Source organism: Mustela lutreola, chromosome 3 (assembly GCF_030435805.1).
Source record: "Mustela lutreola isolate mMusLut2 chromosome 3, mMusLut2.pri, whole genome shotgun sequence".
NCBI classification, from domain to species: domain Eukaryota; kingdom Metazoa; phylum Chordata; class Mammalia; order Carnivora; family Mustelidae; genus Mustela; species Mustela lutreola.
The window spans coordinates 130597779-130614712 of record NC_081292.1 but is presented as its reverse complement, the minus strand read 5'-3'; the positions used below and the strand labels follow the sequence as shown (position 1 = coordinate 130614712).

The 16934-nt window shown below is 34.0% G+C and overlaps 1 protein-coding gene across 2 annotated transcripts in view; it reads left to right on the top strand.

The window, feature by feature from the left end:
• FSIP2 (fibrous sheath interacting protein 2) overlaps positions 1-16934 on the top strand; it is a 90376-nt gene that overhangs the window by 62995 nt on the left and 10447 nt on the right. For both annotated transcript variants that reach the window (XM_059166833.1, XM_059166834.1), the window contains exons 18-19: positions 1936-2430; positions 4148-4248. In XM_059166833.1, the coding sequence (XP_059022816.1) occupies positions 1936-2430; positions 4148-4248 (596 nt within the window). The remainder of the gene's footprint in view (positions 1-1935; positions 2431-4147; positions 4249-16934) is intronic.

Here is a 16934-nt window from a genome sequence, read left to right as displayed (position 1 = left end):
TGCCTTAATGCTCCATACTAGGGCCCCAAATACATTAAACTAAGTAGGACTTTAAAATATCAAAACTATGTCCTTGTTACATGGAAACTATACCACTGAGGACAGAGGGATTGTCTGGCCTATATATTTACATTGACCTACACATTTTGATTTTTGTCAAATCCCCTTATATTGATGGTGTTCACTCATTAGAAAACTGAGTGTACTTAGGGAAATAATCTGTGGCCTGGAGCAAAGTTTTATAGACCTTTTCTCCCTCGAGCATAAACTTGAGTTTTTTTCCAATGCTGTTCTACAATACACTGAACTAAGACTTAGGGCTGGTAAATATGTTAATTAGTGCTTTATGTTTTCATACTCAAATACTGAGATCATCATGAACTGAGGCATAATTTAATCTTCTTTGCCCTAAACTTTTTGGATCAGAGGACAGTCCTTTTCACCCTTAAGTTTTGTTATTATATATGTGTTCTTATCATTCTATTAGCATATTATTTAGCAGTCTTCATTTATATACAAATAACCCCTTGGGGGTTTAATTTGCGTGAACAGATTGTAGAATAACATTACTCAAAATTGGTTTTTAATTATCTGTAGGATTTTCTGTCACAAATTTTACTTTTAGTCATTGCCTCTCTTTATTTAAGTCATTTGTAGACCACACCAAGCAGGAAAGAGAATATTTAATAAACCAAAACAATCACCTGTGTCTTTTTAAAGGGAAGAAAAGCCATCCTAAAAAAATTTTTTTTAAAGTATATTAAAGAAATAGATACAGAGAACTCTATTAAGACACATGATTTTTACCAATCTGGGTATCAGCACTGTCTATCTGTAGCATAGGGACAAAGAAGAGATAAAAGAAAGGTAGATTGGATCAAAGAACTTAGACATTTGATGGCTCTATAACAGGGCTTTGTTTTCTGTTTTGAGTAGTATAGATTCCCAAAACACTAGGCATATACATATCAAAATTATGTACAGTAATAAATTCCAACACCATATGGGATGATTTTTTATTTTCTAAACCATTAATTACCCTTACTGACACAGAAAATCAAAATTGATTGTGTTTTAATTTCTTTAAAAAGCTGTTTCTATATTTTTCCACAGAAGATATTTTTTTAGGACACCATTGTCTGAAAAACTGGCTCGCAGTATTACAAATGATGTTGAGGTTTATGACTATTAAGTCAGTTTGGAGGTTCTGTGGTATCATCAAAAACAACAGAAATTAGAGAAATTCTGTTATCTATAATTGTCTTTTCTTTGATTTGTCTTTAGACATTGGAAATGGGAAGTAAGACTTGACTAGAAGGGTAAAAAAAAAAAAAATTTAAGACTTGTTTTGACAATTCTTTTGGAAAATATAACCAAAGGTTCAGGAGTGGAAGAATAAGGATTAAGGAGTCAAAGACCTTCACAAGTCTGGCTATTCATCATTTTTAAAAGCCAAGATCAGACAATATCTTGATTTTTTTTATTGACTATACATACATTTAGGATTCTCTATGATTGCCTATCTAGAATTTCAGAAAAATAGATTATAGTATCTATTCTGTCCCAGAATTTTGAAGGTCAATGAAAAAACAAAATGTAAATTATGAAGCAACAAAATTTAGGCTTAATTTAATTTAAGTTTAAGAAAAAAGAAAAGAAACCAGTGTTAGATGTTCCTCTATACTTTGGAGTAAGTTCTGATAGATTAATATGATCTCTGGAATATAAAAGAAATGCTAGACACCACAAATATTTTTCATAACTTTCATTTGTTTCCTCTTTTTAAAACATTGTTAATATACAAATAGTGGCATTTGAAGATAATACTCTTTAAACTGAAACTATAAATCATATTAAAGTAGTTAAATTATAATAGAACCACAGGAGATTGATTGAGGCATTTGTTTTTAATATGCAATGTACCTTCAATTCCAGGCTGTTTGCAGAAATTCATTTCAGAATATAAGAAAGCCTGATATCACCAAGGTAGAGCTTTTAAAAGATGTTCAGAACAAAAAAGATCTTATCATTCGGTTAGTAGCTCATGATATTGATCAAGAAGATTCAGCAAGTACCATAGAAGAGGAACTAATGTCTGAAGATGAAGTTGTTTTAAAAGAGATTGTACAAGAAGAGTGCTTAAGAGAACAATTTGAAGACCAAGTGAAAGAAGCCATGAAGCCAGTAGAAAGCAAAGTTGTCTCTCCCAAGCCAACAATAAGCACAAGCAGCCTGAAAAAGTTTTTGTCTCTAAGCAAATGTTGTCAGCCCACATCCAGTATAAATATTGAAAGTACTGAAGCAACCTCAAATCATATAATAGAACCAAAAGAGAAAAAAGTTAAAAGAGCAATTGCTGAGATTGACATGGCCACATGCTCAGCAACCATGACTGAAACGGGCTCTCAGGAGAAAAAAACACAGAATAAGGTGAATGAAAAACATAGCTGTCAGTGACTGATATCAATGGAAAGAGTAGAGATCTTCAGAAATTCTGTCTGAGAATGTATCTTAATTAGTCATAAATGAATAGTAAAATGGTTCCAGTCTCCTCCTAAGCCTAATAATATTTATGGTATGAAAGAAATCATTAACAGATGAACCCATGAAACTCAATGGAGGGAAAGCAGATAATGGAAAGAGACCTAAATTAGTTAGAAGCCCAAGGAGAACATAAAATATAAACCATTGAAAAGAAATGCAAGCTAATTATTTAATCTATAATTTAATAAATTTCAGTCCCTTTGTATTTTGGCTGGTAAATATCCATTGATTATTTTGTGTAAGGAAAACTTCTACAGGTAGGATAGGACTAGACATTGGGTCAATGTAGGAAGAAGTAAAAAAAAAAAAAAGATTCATACAAATTTAGATCGTCTGGGTCTAAATCCTGACTCTCACTTAATAGCTATGTGTGCTTTGGGCAAGCTACGCAGCCAGCTTATTTAGTTAATTAGCTAACATGCCCCAAATTAACAAGCTAATCAAAATATTTTAAATGTCACCCTTATAACCAGCCCATAAGCTCCACTATTATCATGGGGTATAGCTATTGTCGCTAAAATCACACCCCTCAAATGGTGGTCTGAATTTCAGTGATCATTGTCCAAAAACTGGTACCAAAACCTGTTTTTGGAAAGGGTATATGATTTAGGATATCCTGGTAAGAAAATTCTATTGTGTATCCACTTGACATGATTCCTGGGTATGTATAAAAGCTGAGATGAACAAGAGAAAAAGAAAAGAGATACAATTCTGTTCAATTCAGAAGCTTAACAAGTAAATTATCTTAATGCATATTCTGATCTATCTGTTGGGAAGCTATTTGTGATTTCATGACCAGATGCAGTCTTCAGAATAATTTTCTTGAGCCTCATAGTCAGAAATGCTGGCTTCATAGATAACTAAAGAAATATTATAGCATAACATTTGAAAAACTCAAAATGGAGGGATACCTGAGTGGCTCAATGGGTTAAGTGCCTGCTTTCAACTTAGGTCATGAACTCAGAGTCCTAGGATGGAGCCCTGTGTTGGGCTCTCTGCTCAGCAGGAATCCTGGTTCTCTCTATCTCTCTGCCCTTCCATCTGCTCGTGCTCTCTCTCTCTTTCAAATAAAATCTTTAAAAAAGAAACTCAAAATGGATTATATGAACAATAATCCCAATAATAGTAGCTTTTTGGGATTTTAAGAAATATCATAATAAAGATATACTCATTAAAAATATGGTCATGAAATCACATGACTTCCCAATAAACAGAGTACATATTAAGATGGTTGACTTGAAATACTTCTGAATTGACCAGACTTATGTCTCTGTTCTTTTTCTTTTTGTACTTAGTAAAATAAGATTTAAAATATTTGTAAAGTACAGAAATGGAAAACTATATTCTTCAAATACTGTTTAAATTTATATTAAAAACTATTCAAACTCCAATATAAAATATAGATCATCAGCACTGAGTCATTTCCAAAGAAAAAAAATTATTTTGGAAAGAGACCTTTTCATTAGAATTAAGAGATTCATCTTTTAAATAATCTCTAGAATTTTTTTATTATAGTTTAGATTTGAGTGCAAAGTATGCCAATAAGGTGAGAAAGTACATGTCAAACTCGACTTTATGTAATATATGTTTTTCACTTCTCCAGAAAGAAAAAAGGAATCCTAGTACTGAACCAACACATTACTTCATACATAGAATCATGAGTTCATCTTCATACAACCAAGAAGATCTGATTTCATCTGCCAGGTATATGAAATTAAAGCAATACAAAAATAGAAATCTGAGATGAAAATAATACTTATGGGAAGAATAGGGTCCCTGGTAAAACTATGGTTGGGCAAGTATTCAGCATTGGACTTTACCTTACTCCTTATTCTTCCCTCCTATACCTTCTCACTGTGGAGAATTCCTGAGGCAGTCCCCTTTTCTACCTGATCCCTCATTTTCAGTTACCTTGTTTCTACATCTTTTATAGTATAGCAGTGTCTTGGATCAAGAATTTGCTAGTGTATTTGATATCTGCACTATCACCCCAAGGAGTTCCTGCTCAATCTGCTTCAATAGCTAAATGTTCCAGTGTATATAAATGCCTGTAAGAAGAATTAAAAGATGAAAGGGGGCATTGTAAGGTAGAGCATTCAGAGATGAAATCTGGAAAACAACGGAGTTTGATATGGGCCTCTAAGTATAGAGAGCATTTATATAAGAAGATAATTCAGGTTTGGACAACTATAGGAATAAAGTCGGGAGTGTGTGGCAATTACAGAGGACAGAGACAATAAAATATACTGTAGACTTGAAATCTAATAACCATATCTACGAGAGTTAAAAGTTGTTTAAAATTGTTAAGTTTATGAATATTCTTATATTCATATATTCATAACCCAGAAGAGGTAACATTTTCAATTATAGGCGAAGGAATGGGTATAAAGAGAAAAATCTGCCTGGTTACATTTCTTTCCACATAGCATGAAGGAGTTGTTTCTTTTTGACACTGACTCTGACATTATTTTGGGGATACCCATCATTGCCTCTCTTTCCTACATAATGGTTATTTTAAAATACATTATTAATGTGAGCACCTCTCTATTGTTTATATCAATGATGAAGACAGAGGGCATAGATGATATCAAACAAAAGTCAATTTGGAGCAATATGGCAAACCAGGAAACTACAGGCCCTTGTCTCCTCAGGGAAACAAACAAACAAAAACTACAGGCTGATAAAATAACCTTCTATGAGCTCTGAAAAATAGTCAAATATTTGCAGTAATCGAGTGAATGTGTAATCAAGGTAAAGTCACATTCAAAATGGTAGGAAATTCCAGATTTTTGCTTGCCTTTGCACAATCCCCTCTGCAACATGACAAGACACAGTTGGAAAGAAATGGCCCAATTCCTAGTTCCCTCCCTTGGGATGGAAAAAAGCAGACTGGAACTTGTTTGCACTGTTCTGCTAGCTGTGGGCTGGCTGAGGGAATGTTTCTGTTTCACCTAAATAGACTGAGACAGTGGCATAGTTTGGAACTATGCCTGGAAATCACAGAAGGCAGCTGATGGGTCCCACAGTGCATGAAAATCACAGAGGACTACAAGATGCACCTGAGAGCAAGAGATTACTGGCAAAAGAATACAATGAATATTGAAGGCCCTGAAAAGAAGCATGATGGGAAGCATTCTTGGGAAATAAAACATTTAAAAGAAGATCTGACAAAAGGGAGTCCTTGAAGTTTGGCTGGGAAGTTGGCAGAAGGAGGACCCAAAGCTCACCTTGTCCCCTGGATATAACTAGCAAACATCCATGCCAGTGTAAATAACCCAGGAAATGACCTGAAGACTGGGACAAGAAACTCCACAACTAAAGGCAAAGAAGAGTCCACATCAAATAAGGTAGGAAGGGTAAAAAGGGTCTGGGAACAAAATGGACAATGGCCTTCTGCAGGAAGGAGGGAGCCAATGGCATAGAGAAAGGTCAAAGACAGACTTTTCACAATGGGAAACTCACAAATCGGGAGCTTTAATCTACATAATATTTGCCTTTGAAAGTGAGAGGGGTTGAATTTCATGAGTTCTTAAAACCAGCAGGACTTAAAGTCTATTATTTTAAAAAATCAGTAGGCTTGGCTGTGGTAGAGCCCAGAGGTGTTAAGAAGTGGAGTCCCTGCCCTTAAAAAGATAGCATGACAAACAGCCCATGCAGATACAGCATAGAACCAGCAGTTTGAAAAATGCAGGGGACAGACAGGAGGGAGACTGCTCTGTTCATATCAGTGTACAGCCCAGAGAGACAGGGATCATGGGGAAGCCCCTCCAGGAGCAAAGGTGCCAGCAGGTACCATTTCCCTCCCTTCATCCCCAGCATAAACAATGGCCACCTGTGGGAACCAGTGCAGCACCAACACTCCTTACCTTCCCCCTACACACACACATACTTTAGCATATCTACCCTTCTTGGTCATGCCCACCTCAGTACTGGTACTACAGGCCCCTCCCCAGAAGACCAGCTCAAACCCTGTCAACACCACATCACCTGACCCCTGAGTATTTTGCAGGACCTCAGTTCCAGCAGGAGTGGAGGCACGTCTCATTTTGCAAGCAGACAACTGTACCTTGCTGTCCACAATAGGCAAAGATAGCCTCTGCAAACAATTGGACTAAAGAAAAAAAAAAGACCAAGACTCAACAGCAGAGCACACACAGCACCATAAGAAATACTCCCTGAAGTGCCAGGACCTGGGGAACAGGAAATACTGTGCTGCAGGGCACTACAGGACATCTTCTTCATAAGGCTATTATCATTAAGAGCAAGTGAATAGCTAACTTTTCCTAACACATAGAAACAGACACAAAAAGTCACACAAAATGAGGAGACAGAAAAACATCTGCCAAATGAAAGAACAGGACCAAACCATGGCAAGAGACCAAAGTTAAATGGCAACAAATAATATGCCTGATAGAGAATTTAAAGTAATGATGACAAAGATACTCACTGGACTACAAAAACAAAACAAAACAAAAACAAACAAACAAAAAAAAAAAAACTGTGGACACTGGGGACACCTGGGTGGCTCATTCGGTTGGGCATCTGACTTTTGATTTCAGCTCAGGGTCATGAGACCAAGCTCTGTGTCAGACTCCATGCTCAGTGTGGAGTCTGCTTAAGATTCTCTCTCTCCCTCTATCCACCCGCTTCTCTCACTTGTTCTTTCTCAAAAAAAAAAAAAAAAAAAAAAAAAAAAAAAAAAAAAAATGGCAGACATCAGTGAGATATTTAATACAGAGATTTAAAAAAAAAAAAGTACCAATCAAAGATCAAGAACACAATAAATGGGGGTGCCTGAGTGGCTCAGTGGGTTAAGCCTCTGCCTTTGGCTCAGGTCATGATCCCAGGGTCCTGTGATCAAGCCCTGCATCATGCTCTCTGCTCAGTAAGGGAGCCTGCTTCCTTTTCTCTCTCTGCCTGCCTCTGCCTATTTGTGATCTCTCTCTCTCTCTCTCTGTCAAATAAATAAATAAAATCTTAAAAAAAAACCCACAATAAATAAAGTTAAAAATACACTTGATGGAATAATTAGCAGGCTAGGTGAAACAGAGGAACAAATTAATGACCTAGAAGACAGAGAATGGAAAGTAATCTACTTGACAAAAGGAGAGGAAAAAATATGCAAATTGAGAATAGTCTTAGGGAACTCAGTGACTCCATCAAGCATAATAACATCCACATTCTATGGCTCGAAGAAGGAGAGAGAGAAGGCAGCAGAAAAATTTATTTAAAGGAATAATAGCTGAAAACTTCCCTAATTTGAGGAAAGAAACAAATATCCAGATCCAAGAGTCATGGAGATCCCCTCAAAAGTACCACCTAAGGAGGTCCACACCAAGACACTAATTAAAATGGCAAAAGTTGTGATAAAATATTTTAAAAGTAGCAAGAGAAAAGAAGACAGTTACATACAAGGGGAAACCTCCGTTAGGCTATCAGTGGACATTTTAGCAGGAACTTGCAAGCCAAAAGAAAGTGGCATGATATATTCAGAATGCTGAAAAGAAAACATCTGCAGCCAAGAATACTTTTCCAGCAAGACTATCATTCAGAAAAGAAGAAGAGATTTCTCAAACAAAAAGAGTTTCTCAAACAAAAACTGAAGGAAGACATGACTGCTAAACCAGCCCTACAAGAAATATTAAAAAGTACTCTGTGAGTGGAAAGGAAGACTATAAAGTAGTAGGAAAAGTAAAAAAAAAAAAAAAAAAAAAAAAAAAAAAAAAAAACACAAAAGCATTAACAATAAATTTCTATACAATCAAGGGATTCATTTAAAAAAATGTAAAATATAACACCATATACCAAAAACATGGGAGGGAGAGGAATAAAAAAAAATGGATTTAAACCTAAGCAAACATCAACTTAGTATACACTGTGCTTTATATAAGATGTTATATGTAAAACTAATGATAACCATAAATCAAAAACCAGTAATAGACATGTAAAGAATAAAGAGAAGGGGATCCAAGTACATCACTAAAGAAAGCCAACAAATCATGAAAGAAAGCAAAAGAAGAAAGGATCAGAGAAAATCTGGGGTTTTTTTTAAAGATTTTATTTATTTATTTGATAGCTCAAGCAGGGGGACCAGCAGGCAGAGGGAGAAGAAGAAGCTCCCCGTTGAGCAGAGAGCCCAAGGCAGGACTCTGACCCGGGACCCTGGGATCATGACCTGAGTTGAAGACAGGTGCTTAACCAACTGAGCCACCCAGACACTCCAGGATCAGAGAAAATCTATAGAAACAACCACGAAACAAGTAAAAAAAATGGTAATACATACTTATCAATAATTACTTTAAATGTAACTGGACTAAATGTTCCAATCAAAAGACATAGGGTGTCAGAATGGATTAAAAATTCATATGCTGCCTACAGACAATCAGGACAAAAAGAAACCTGCAGTTTGAAAGTGAGTGGATAGGAAACATTTATGATTTAAAAAAAAAAAAAAGCTGGGGTAGCAATAATTATATCTGAAAAAGAAGCCTTTAAAACAAAGACTGTAACAAGAGGCTAAGAAGGATACTATATAATCATAAAGGGGGCAATCCAACAAGAGGATATTACAATTGTAAATATTTATGCATTCAATATGGAAGCACCCAAATACATAAAACAAACATAAAAGAAAAATTTTGTTAATAATAAACATAAAAGAAAATAAAAGAAATACTTGAGAGTAATACAGTTATAGTAAGGGATTTTAATACCCCATGTACATTGATGGACAGATCATCCAAACAAAATATCAACAAGGAAACAGTGGCTTTGAATAACATACTGGACCAGATGGATTTAATACACATACTCAGAATATTCCATTCCAGTACAGCAAAATATACATTATTGTCAAGTGCACATGGAACACTTTCCAGAATAGATCACAGATTAGGCCATAAAACAAGCCTCCACAAATTTAAAAAAAAAAAAAAAATTGAAGTAATAGCATGCATCTTCTCTGACACCACTGCAAAACTACAAATCAACCACAAGAAAAAATCTAGAAAGACCACAAATACATGAAGGTTAAATAATATGCTATCAAACAATGAATGGGTCAGTGAAGAAATTAAAAATTACATGGAAATGGGAAACAAATGAAAATGAAAACACAATGGTCCAAAAGCTTTGACATGCAGCAAAAGTTGTTTGAAGAGGGAAGTTTGTAGCAACACAGGCCTACCTTAAGAAATAAGGAAAATCTCAAATAAACAACCTAACCTTACACCTATACGAGTTCGAAAAAACAAACAAACAAACAAAGCCTAAACCCTGGAACACAACAGAAGGAAGGAAATAATAAAATGTAGCACAGAAATAAGTGATACAGAAACTGAAAAAAGAAAAAAAAAAGAACAAATCAAATGAAATCAGGAAATTGTTCTTTGGAAAAATCAACAAAATTGATAAACCTCTAGCAAGGAAAAAACAAAAATGAGAGAGATAGAGAACCCAAAGAAATAAAATTAATAATGAAAGAGGATAAATAACAACCAACACCATAGAAATACAAATAATAGTAACAGAATATTATGGAAACGTATATGCCAACAAATTGGACAACTTAGAAGAAACATAATATTAGAAACATATAACCTACCAGAACTAAAGCAGGAAGAAATAGAAAAATTTGAACAGAACAATTGCCAGCAATGAAATTGACTCAGTAATTAAAAAACAAAACAAAACAACCCAAAAATAAAAGTCTAAGTCCAGACAGCTTCACAGGCAAATTCTACTGAACATTTAAAGAAGAGTTAGTACCTGTTCTTCTCAAACTATTTCAAGAAAATACAAAAGGAAGGAAAAATTTGCAGTTCATTCTATAAGGCCAGTATAAGCCTGATACTAAAAGTAGATAAAGACTATACACACACACACACACACACACACACAACTGCAGGAAGATATCTCTCATGAATATGGATGCAAAAATATTCAACAAAATCATTTCAATGGATGCAAAAAAAGCATTTGGCAGAGTACAAAATATATTCATGATAAAAACCCTCTGCTAAGTAGGTCTACAGGGAACATAGCATAATAAAGACCTTATATGAAAATCCCACAGTAAACATCATACTCAATGGTGAAAAACTGAGGGCTTTCCCTTAAGGTCAGAAACAACACAAGGATTTCCACCACCATCACTTTTATTCAATAATGTACTAGAACTCCTAGCCATAGCTATTAGACAAGAAAAAGAAATAAGAGCTATCCAAAACTGGTAAGAAAGAAGTAAAACTTTCATTGCAGATGACATGATAATACATATAGTAAACCCTCAAGGCTCCATCAAAAAACAACTGGAGTTGATAAATGAATTCAGTAAAGTTGCAGGATATAAAATCAATGTACAGAAATATGTTGCATTCCTAAACACTAACAATGAAACAGCAGAAAATGAAATTAAGAAAACAATCCCAGGAGTGCCTGGGTGGCTAAGCATCTGCCTTCTGCTCATGTCATGATCTCCAGTTCCTGGGATTGAGCCCCACATTGGGCTCCCAGCTCAGCAGGAAGTCTGCTTCTCCTCTCCCTCTGCCTCTCCCCTTGCTTGTACTCTCTTTGTCTCTCTCTCAAATGAATAAATAAAATATTTTTTAAAAAGAAAAGAAAGAAAACAATCCAATTTATAACTGCCTCAAAAACAATACTATATCTAGGAATAAATTTACCCAAAGAGGTGAAAGACCTGTACTCTGAATACTATGAAATACTGATGAAAGAAATTCAAAATAAAGCAAAGAAATGGAAAAACATTCTATGATTGTGGGTTGAAAGAACAAACGTTAAATTATCTATACTACCCAAAGCAATCTACAAATTTAATACAATCCCTATCAAAATACCAACAGCATTTTTTCAACGGAACTAGAACAAACAATCTTAAAATCTGTATGGCACCACAAAAGATCTAAAATGGCCAAAGTAATCTTAAAAAAAAACTGGAGATATCACAATTACAAATTTCAAGTTATATTACAAAATGGTGGTAATTAAAACAGTATGTTACTGGCATAAAAATATACACATACATCAATGGGATAGAGCAGAAAACCCCAAAATAAATCCACAATTATACAATCAATTTATCCTTAACAAAGGAGGAATGAATATCCAATGGGAAAAAAGACAGTGTCTTCAAAAATGGTGCTGGGGAAACTGTACAGCTGAGGAAAGAAAAAAGAGAAAAAGAAAGAAAGAAACAAACAAACAAACTGGATGAACCACTTACTTTCATCATACACAAAAATAAACTCAAAGTGGATTAAAGACCTGAAACCACAAAAATCCTTCAAGAGAGCACAGACAGTAATCTTTCTGACATCAGCCATAGCAATATTTTTCTAGATATGTTCTTTTGAGGCAAGGGGTGATAAAAGCAAAAATAAACTACTGGGACTACATAAAAATAAAGTTTCTGCATAGCCAAGGAAAGAACCAACAAAACTAAAAGGCAACCTACTGAATGAGAGAAGATATTTGCAAATGACATATCTTAAAGGGTTAGTATGCAAAATATATAAGGAACTGATATAACTCAATACCCAAAACACAAAAATTCAATTAAAAATGGGCAGAAGACATGAACAGATATTCTCCAAAGAACACATACAGATGGCCAACAGACACATGTAAGATGCTCAACATTAATTATCATCAGAGAGAGGAAAATCAAAACCTCAATGAGAATATCACCTCATAGCTGTTAGAATGGCAAAAAAAAAAAAAAAAAAAAAGGAATACAAGAAACAAGTGCTGGCAAGGTTGTGGGAAAAAAGGAACTCTCTTGCACTGTTGGTGGGAAGGCAAACTGGTGTAGCCATTGTGGAAAACTTTTTGTAGGTTAATCAAAAATTAAAATAAAACCACTCTACAATGCAGGAATTGAATTACTGAGTATTTACCCCAAAAATACAAAGACACTAATTCAAAGGGATACATGCACCTGTATATTTATTGCAGCATTATTTATAGTAGCCAAACTGTGGAAGCACACCAAGTGTCCACCAATAGATGGATGGATAAAAAAGAGGTGAGATATCGAGATCTCTCTCTCTCTCTCTCTCTCCCTCACACACACACACATCCAGTGGAATATTATTCAGACATAAAAATTAAAAGTAATCCTGCCATTTTCAGTAACATGAACAGGGGCACCTGCCTTGCTCAATCATTAGAGCATGAAACTCTTGATCTCAGGTTCATGAGTTTGAGCCTCATGTTGGTCCTAGAGCTTACTTTAAAAAAAAGAAAAAGAAAAAAGAAAGAGAGAGAGAGAGAAAAAAGAAAGAAAAAAGAAAAAGAAAGACTCATGCAATAACATGAGTAGTGTTAGAGAGTATAATGTTGAGTGAAATAAGTCAGCCAGAAAAAGACAAATATCAGATTATCTTACTCATATCTGGAATTTAAGAAATAAATGACCAAAGGTGGGGAAAAAAGAAAGAGAGAAAAACCAAGAAACAGACTCTTAACTATAGAGCATGAAAACTGATGATTATCAGATGAGAGGTGACTGTGGGAATGTGAGAAATATGAGATGGTGATTAAAGAGTACACTTACCATGATGAAATAAAATAAAATGATTTTTAAAATAAGCAATAAAATGAAAATAAAAAACCAACAAAAAGCAACCAGCAAACAACAAAAAAAAGACCAAGAACAGACTATTTATAATGGGTTTATCAGGATGTGACCCCATTATAATTCAAAGATCTGTATATACTGTCTTTAAGAGACTCACTCTAGCTAGAAAGACACACATAGGTGGAAAGTGAAAGGATAGGAAAAGATACCCTATGCAAACAGAAACCAAAAGAGAACAGAGTTAGCTATACTAATATCAAGGAAAAGAGACTCTGAGTAAAAAACAAGAGACAAAGAATATTATTATAATGACAAAAGGGTTCATTCACCAAGAAGATGTAACAATTATAAACACATATGGAACAAACTTGAAAGCTCCAAAATATATGAAGCAAACACCAACAAAGTTGAAGAGAGAAACAGACAGCTCTAGCTCTCCAACAGTGAGAGAGGTCTTCAATAAACTACTTTCAGTAGTAGACAGAATAACAAGATGGAATGTCTGGAGGACTTCAACAAGATGATAGATCAACTGGAACTAACAAACCTATACAGAACACACTCCACCCAACAACAGCAGAATATTTTTCTCAAGTGTACATGGAACATTCTCCAGGAGAGACCATATGTAGATCATAAAACAAGGGTTCAAAAATTCTAAAATATTAAATTCATACATAGCATCCTTTCCAATCACAATGGAATAAAATTTGAATATATAATACAACATATTTTCCAGAAGAAAAACTGAAAAAAATTCACAGATATGTAAAAAGTAATGTATTCTTAAACAACCAATGGATCAAAGAACAAATCACAGAGGAAATCAGAAAATATCTGAGACAAATGAAAATGAAAATATACTTAAACTTATGGGGTGCAGTGAAAGTAGTACTAAGAGGGAAATTTATAGCTGTAAATTCTTAATAAAGATCTTGGGGGCCTCTGGGTGGCTCAGTGGGTTAAAGCCTCTGCATTTGACTTAGGTCATGATCTCAGGGTCCTGGAATCCAGCCCCATATCGGGCTCTCTGCTCAGTGGGGAACCTCCTTCCCTCTCTCTCTGTCTGCCTCTCTGCCTACTTGTGATCTCTGTCTGTCAAATGAATAAACAAAATCTTTAAAAAAAAAAGTTCTTATAACAACAACTTACCTTCATACCTTAAATAACTAAAAGAAGAAAAACAAACTCAAAACTAGTATAAGGAAGGAAATAATAACAAGCAGAGATAAAAAATATTCAAAATAGAAAAATAATAGATAAAACCAATGAAACATAGAGTTGGTTCTTCAAAAAGACCAGCAAAATTGACAAAATTATTGTAAGATTGTCTAAGGAAAAAAGAGAAGATTCAAAAAACTAAAACTATAAATGAGAAACAGAAACATCACAACAGATTTTACAGAAATGAAAGGATTAGAAGAAAGTACTATGAACAGTTATATGTCAACAATTTAGATAACTCAGATGAAATGGATAAATTCCCAGAAACACATGGCTATTATGAAATTGAATTATGAAAAAAATAGAAAATCTGAGCAGACTTATAACTGGTAAGGAGACTAAGTCAGTAATCAAACACCTAACAAAGAAAATTTCAGGACCAGATGGTTTCACTGGTGAATTCCAGCAAACATTTAAGGGAGAATTACCATGAATCCTGCTCAAACTCTTTCAAAAAAAAAAAAAAAAACTGGATAGGATGGAATATCTCCAAACTCATGAGCCAAAATTACTTTGATACCAAAAGCTAGAAAAAGGCACTGCAAGTAAACTTCAGATTAATATCCCTGATGAATATTGATGGAAAAATCTTCAGCAAATTACTGACAAACAGAATTCAACAGCCCATTAAAATATTTTACTCCATGACTCAGGTGGGATTATCCCAGGAGTACAAGGGAGGTTCAATATATAAAAAATATAATACAACATATTAACAAGATGAAGAAAACACACACATTCTCATCTAAATTAATGCAGAAAAACCATTTAACAACACTCAACATCTTTTCAAAATAATAAAACTCAACAAACTAAAAATAGAAATTACCTCAAAATAATAAAAGCCATATATCGAAAACACAACTCAGAGTGAAAGCCTATAGGATTTTTCAAGATCAGAAATAATTTCCCACTCTTACCACTTCTATTTAACGTGGTCGAAGTCCTGGTCAGAGTCCTTGGTCAAACAAAAATAAAAGGCACCTAAATTGTAAGATAAGAAGTATAATGTCCTCTATTCACAGATAACATTATCTTATATGTAGAAAATCCCTAAAGATGCCACACAAAAAAGAAACAAAAACTTTAGAATAAATGAATTCATCGAAGTTGTTGGATACAAAATCAACACAGAAAAATCAATTGCATTTCTATACAATGACCACAAAGAATCCAAAATGGAAAACTAAAAACTACACAACATACCTGAAGGAAATTGAAGGAGACAAAAATTAATGGAAAAATTATGTTTCATGAAGTAAGACTGAGAAAGAAAAAATACCATATGATTTTACTCATAAGTGGAATCTAAAAAAAAATGAATGAACAAAAAGCAGAATCAGACCTATAAATATAATACAGAGAACAAACTGATCCTTGCCAAAGGAGAAGGAAGTAAAGATAAGTGGGAAATACACACTTTCAGTTATGGAATGACTGTCACAGAAATAAAAGGTACAGCATAAGGAATATAATCAATAGCATTGTATGGGGTCAGATGGTAGTTACACTTGTGGTAAACACAGCATAATGCATAAACTTGTCAAATCACTAGGTTGCACACCTGAAACTAGTGTAACATTGCATATCAACTATACTCAAATTTAAAAAATTTAAAAAGCACTTAAAAAATTCATGAATTAGAAGATTTACTATTGTTAAGATGTCAATAATTACACAAAGAATTCTACAGATTAGCATTTTTATAAGAATTACATTTGATAGCATTTTTTACAGAAATACAAAAAATTTATTCTAAAATCTATAGTTTTTCAAGGGACTCCTAATAACCAAAACAACATTGACAAGGAAGAACAAAGTTAGACTTACTGATTTTAAAACTTACTGCAAAGATATGGTAATGAAAACACTATAGTACAGACATAAAGACAGATATATAAAAAAAAAGAAATAAAATAAAAGGCCTATAAATAAATCTCCCATATGTGGCCAAATGTTTTTTGATAAACATGCCAAGGCCACTTAGCTTCAAAGGACAGAGTGAAAAGAATGGGAGAAAATACTTGCAAATCATATATCTATAAGGGATTACTACCCAGAATATATAAATAACTCTTATAACTCAGTAACAACAAAATAATCCAAAAAACTGATTAAAAATTGAGTAAAGGACTTGAATAGGTATTTCTTCAAAGAAGATATATAAATGGGCAAGAAGTACATGAAAAGATACTCAATATAACTAATCATTAGGGAAGTGCAAATCAAAACCACAATAAGATGTTATTTCACACCCATCAGAATAGCTGTTATCAAAATAGAAAACAAAACCAACCAGAAACAGAAAATAACAAATGTTGGCAAGAAAGTGAAGAAATGCAATCCTTGTACATTGCTGTTGGGTATTTAAAATGGTGCAGTTGCCATGGGAAACAATATGACAGTTTATCAAAAAATAGAGTTACCATATGATCTAGCAATTACACTTCTGGATATATACCCAAAAGATTTGAAAACAGTCACTCAGATATTCATACACTCATATTCATAAGCAGCATTATTAACAACCGCTATATCCTGGAAGTAATTCAAGCCATTCAAGAGAATG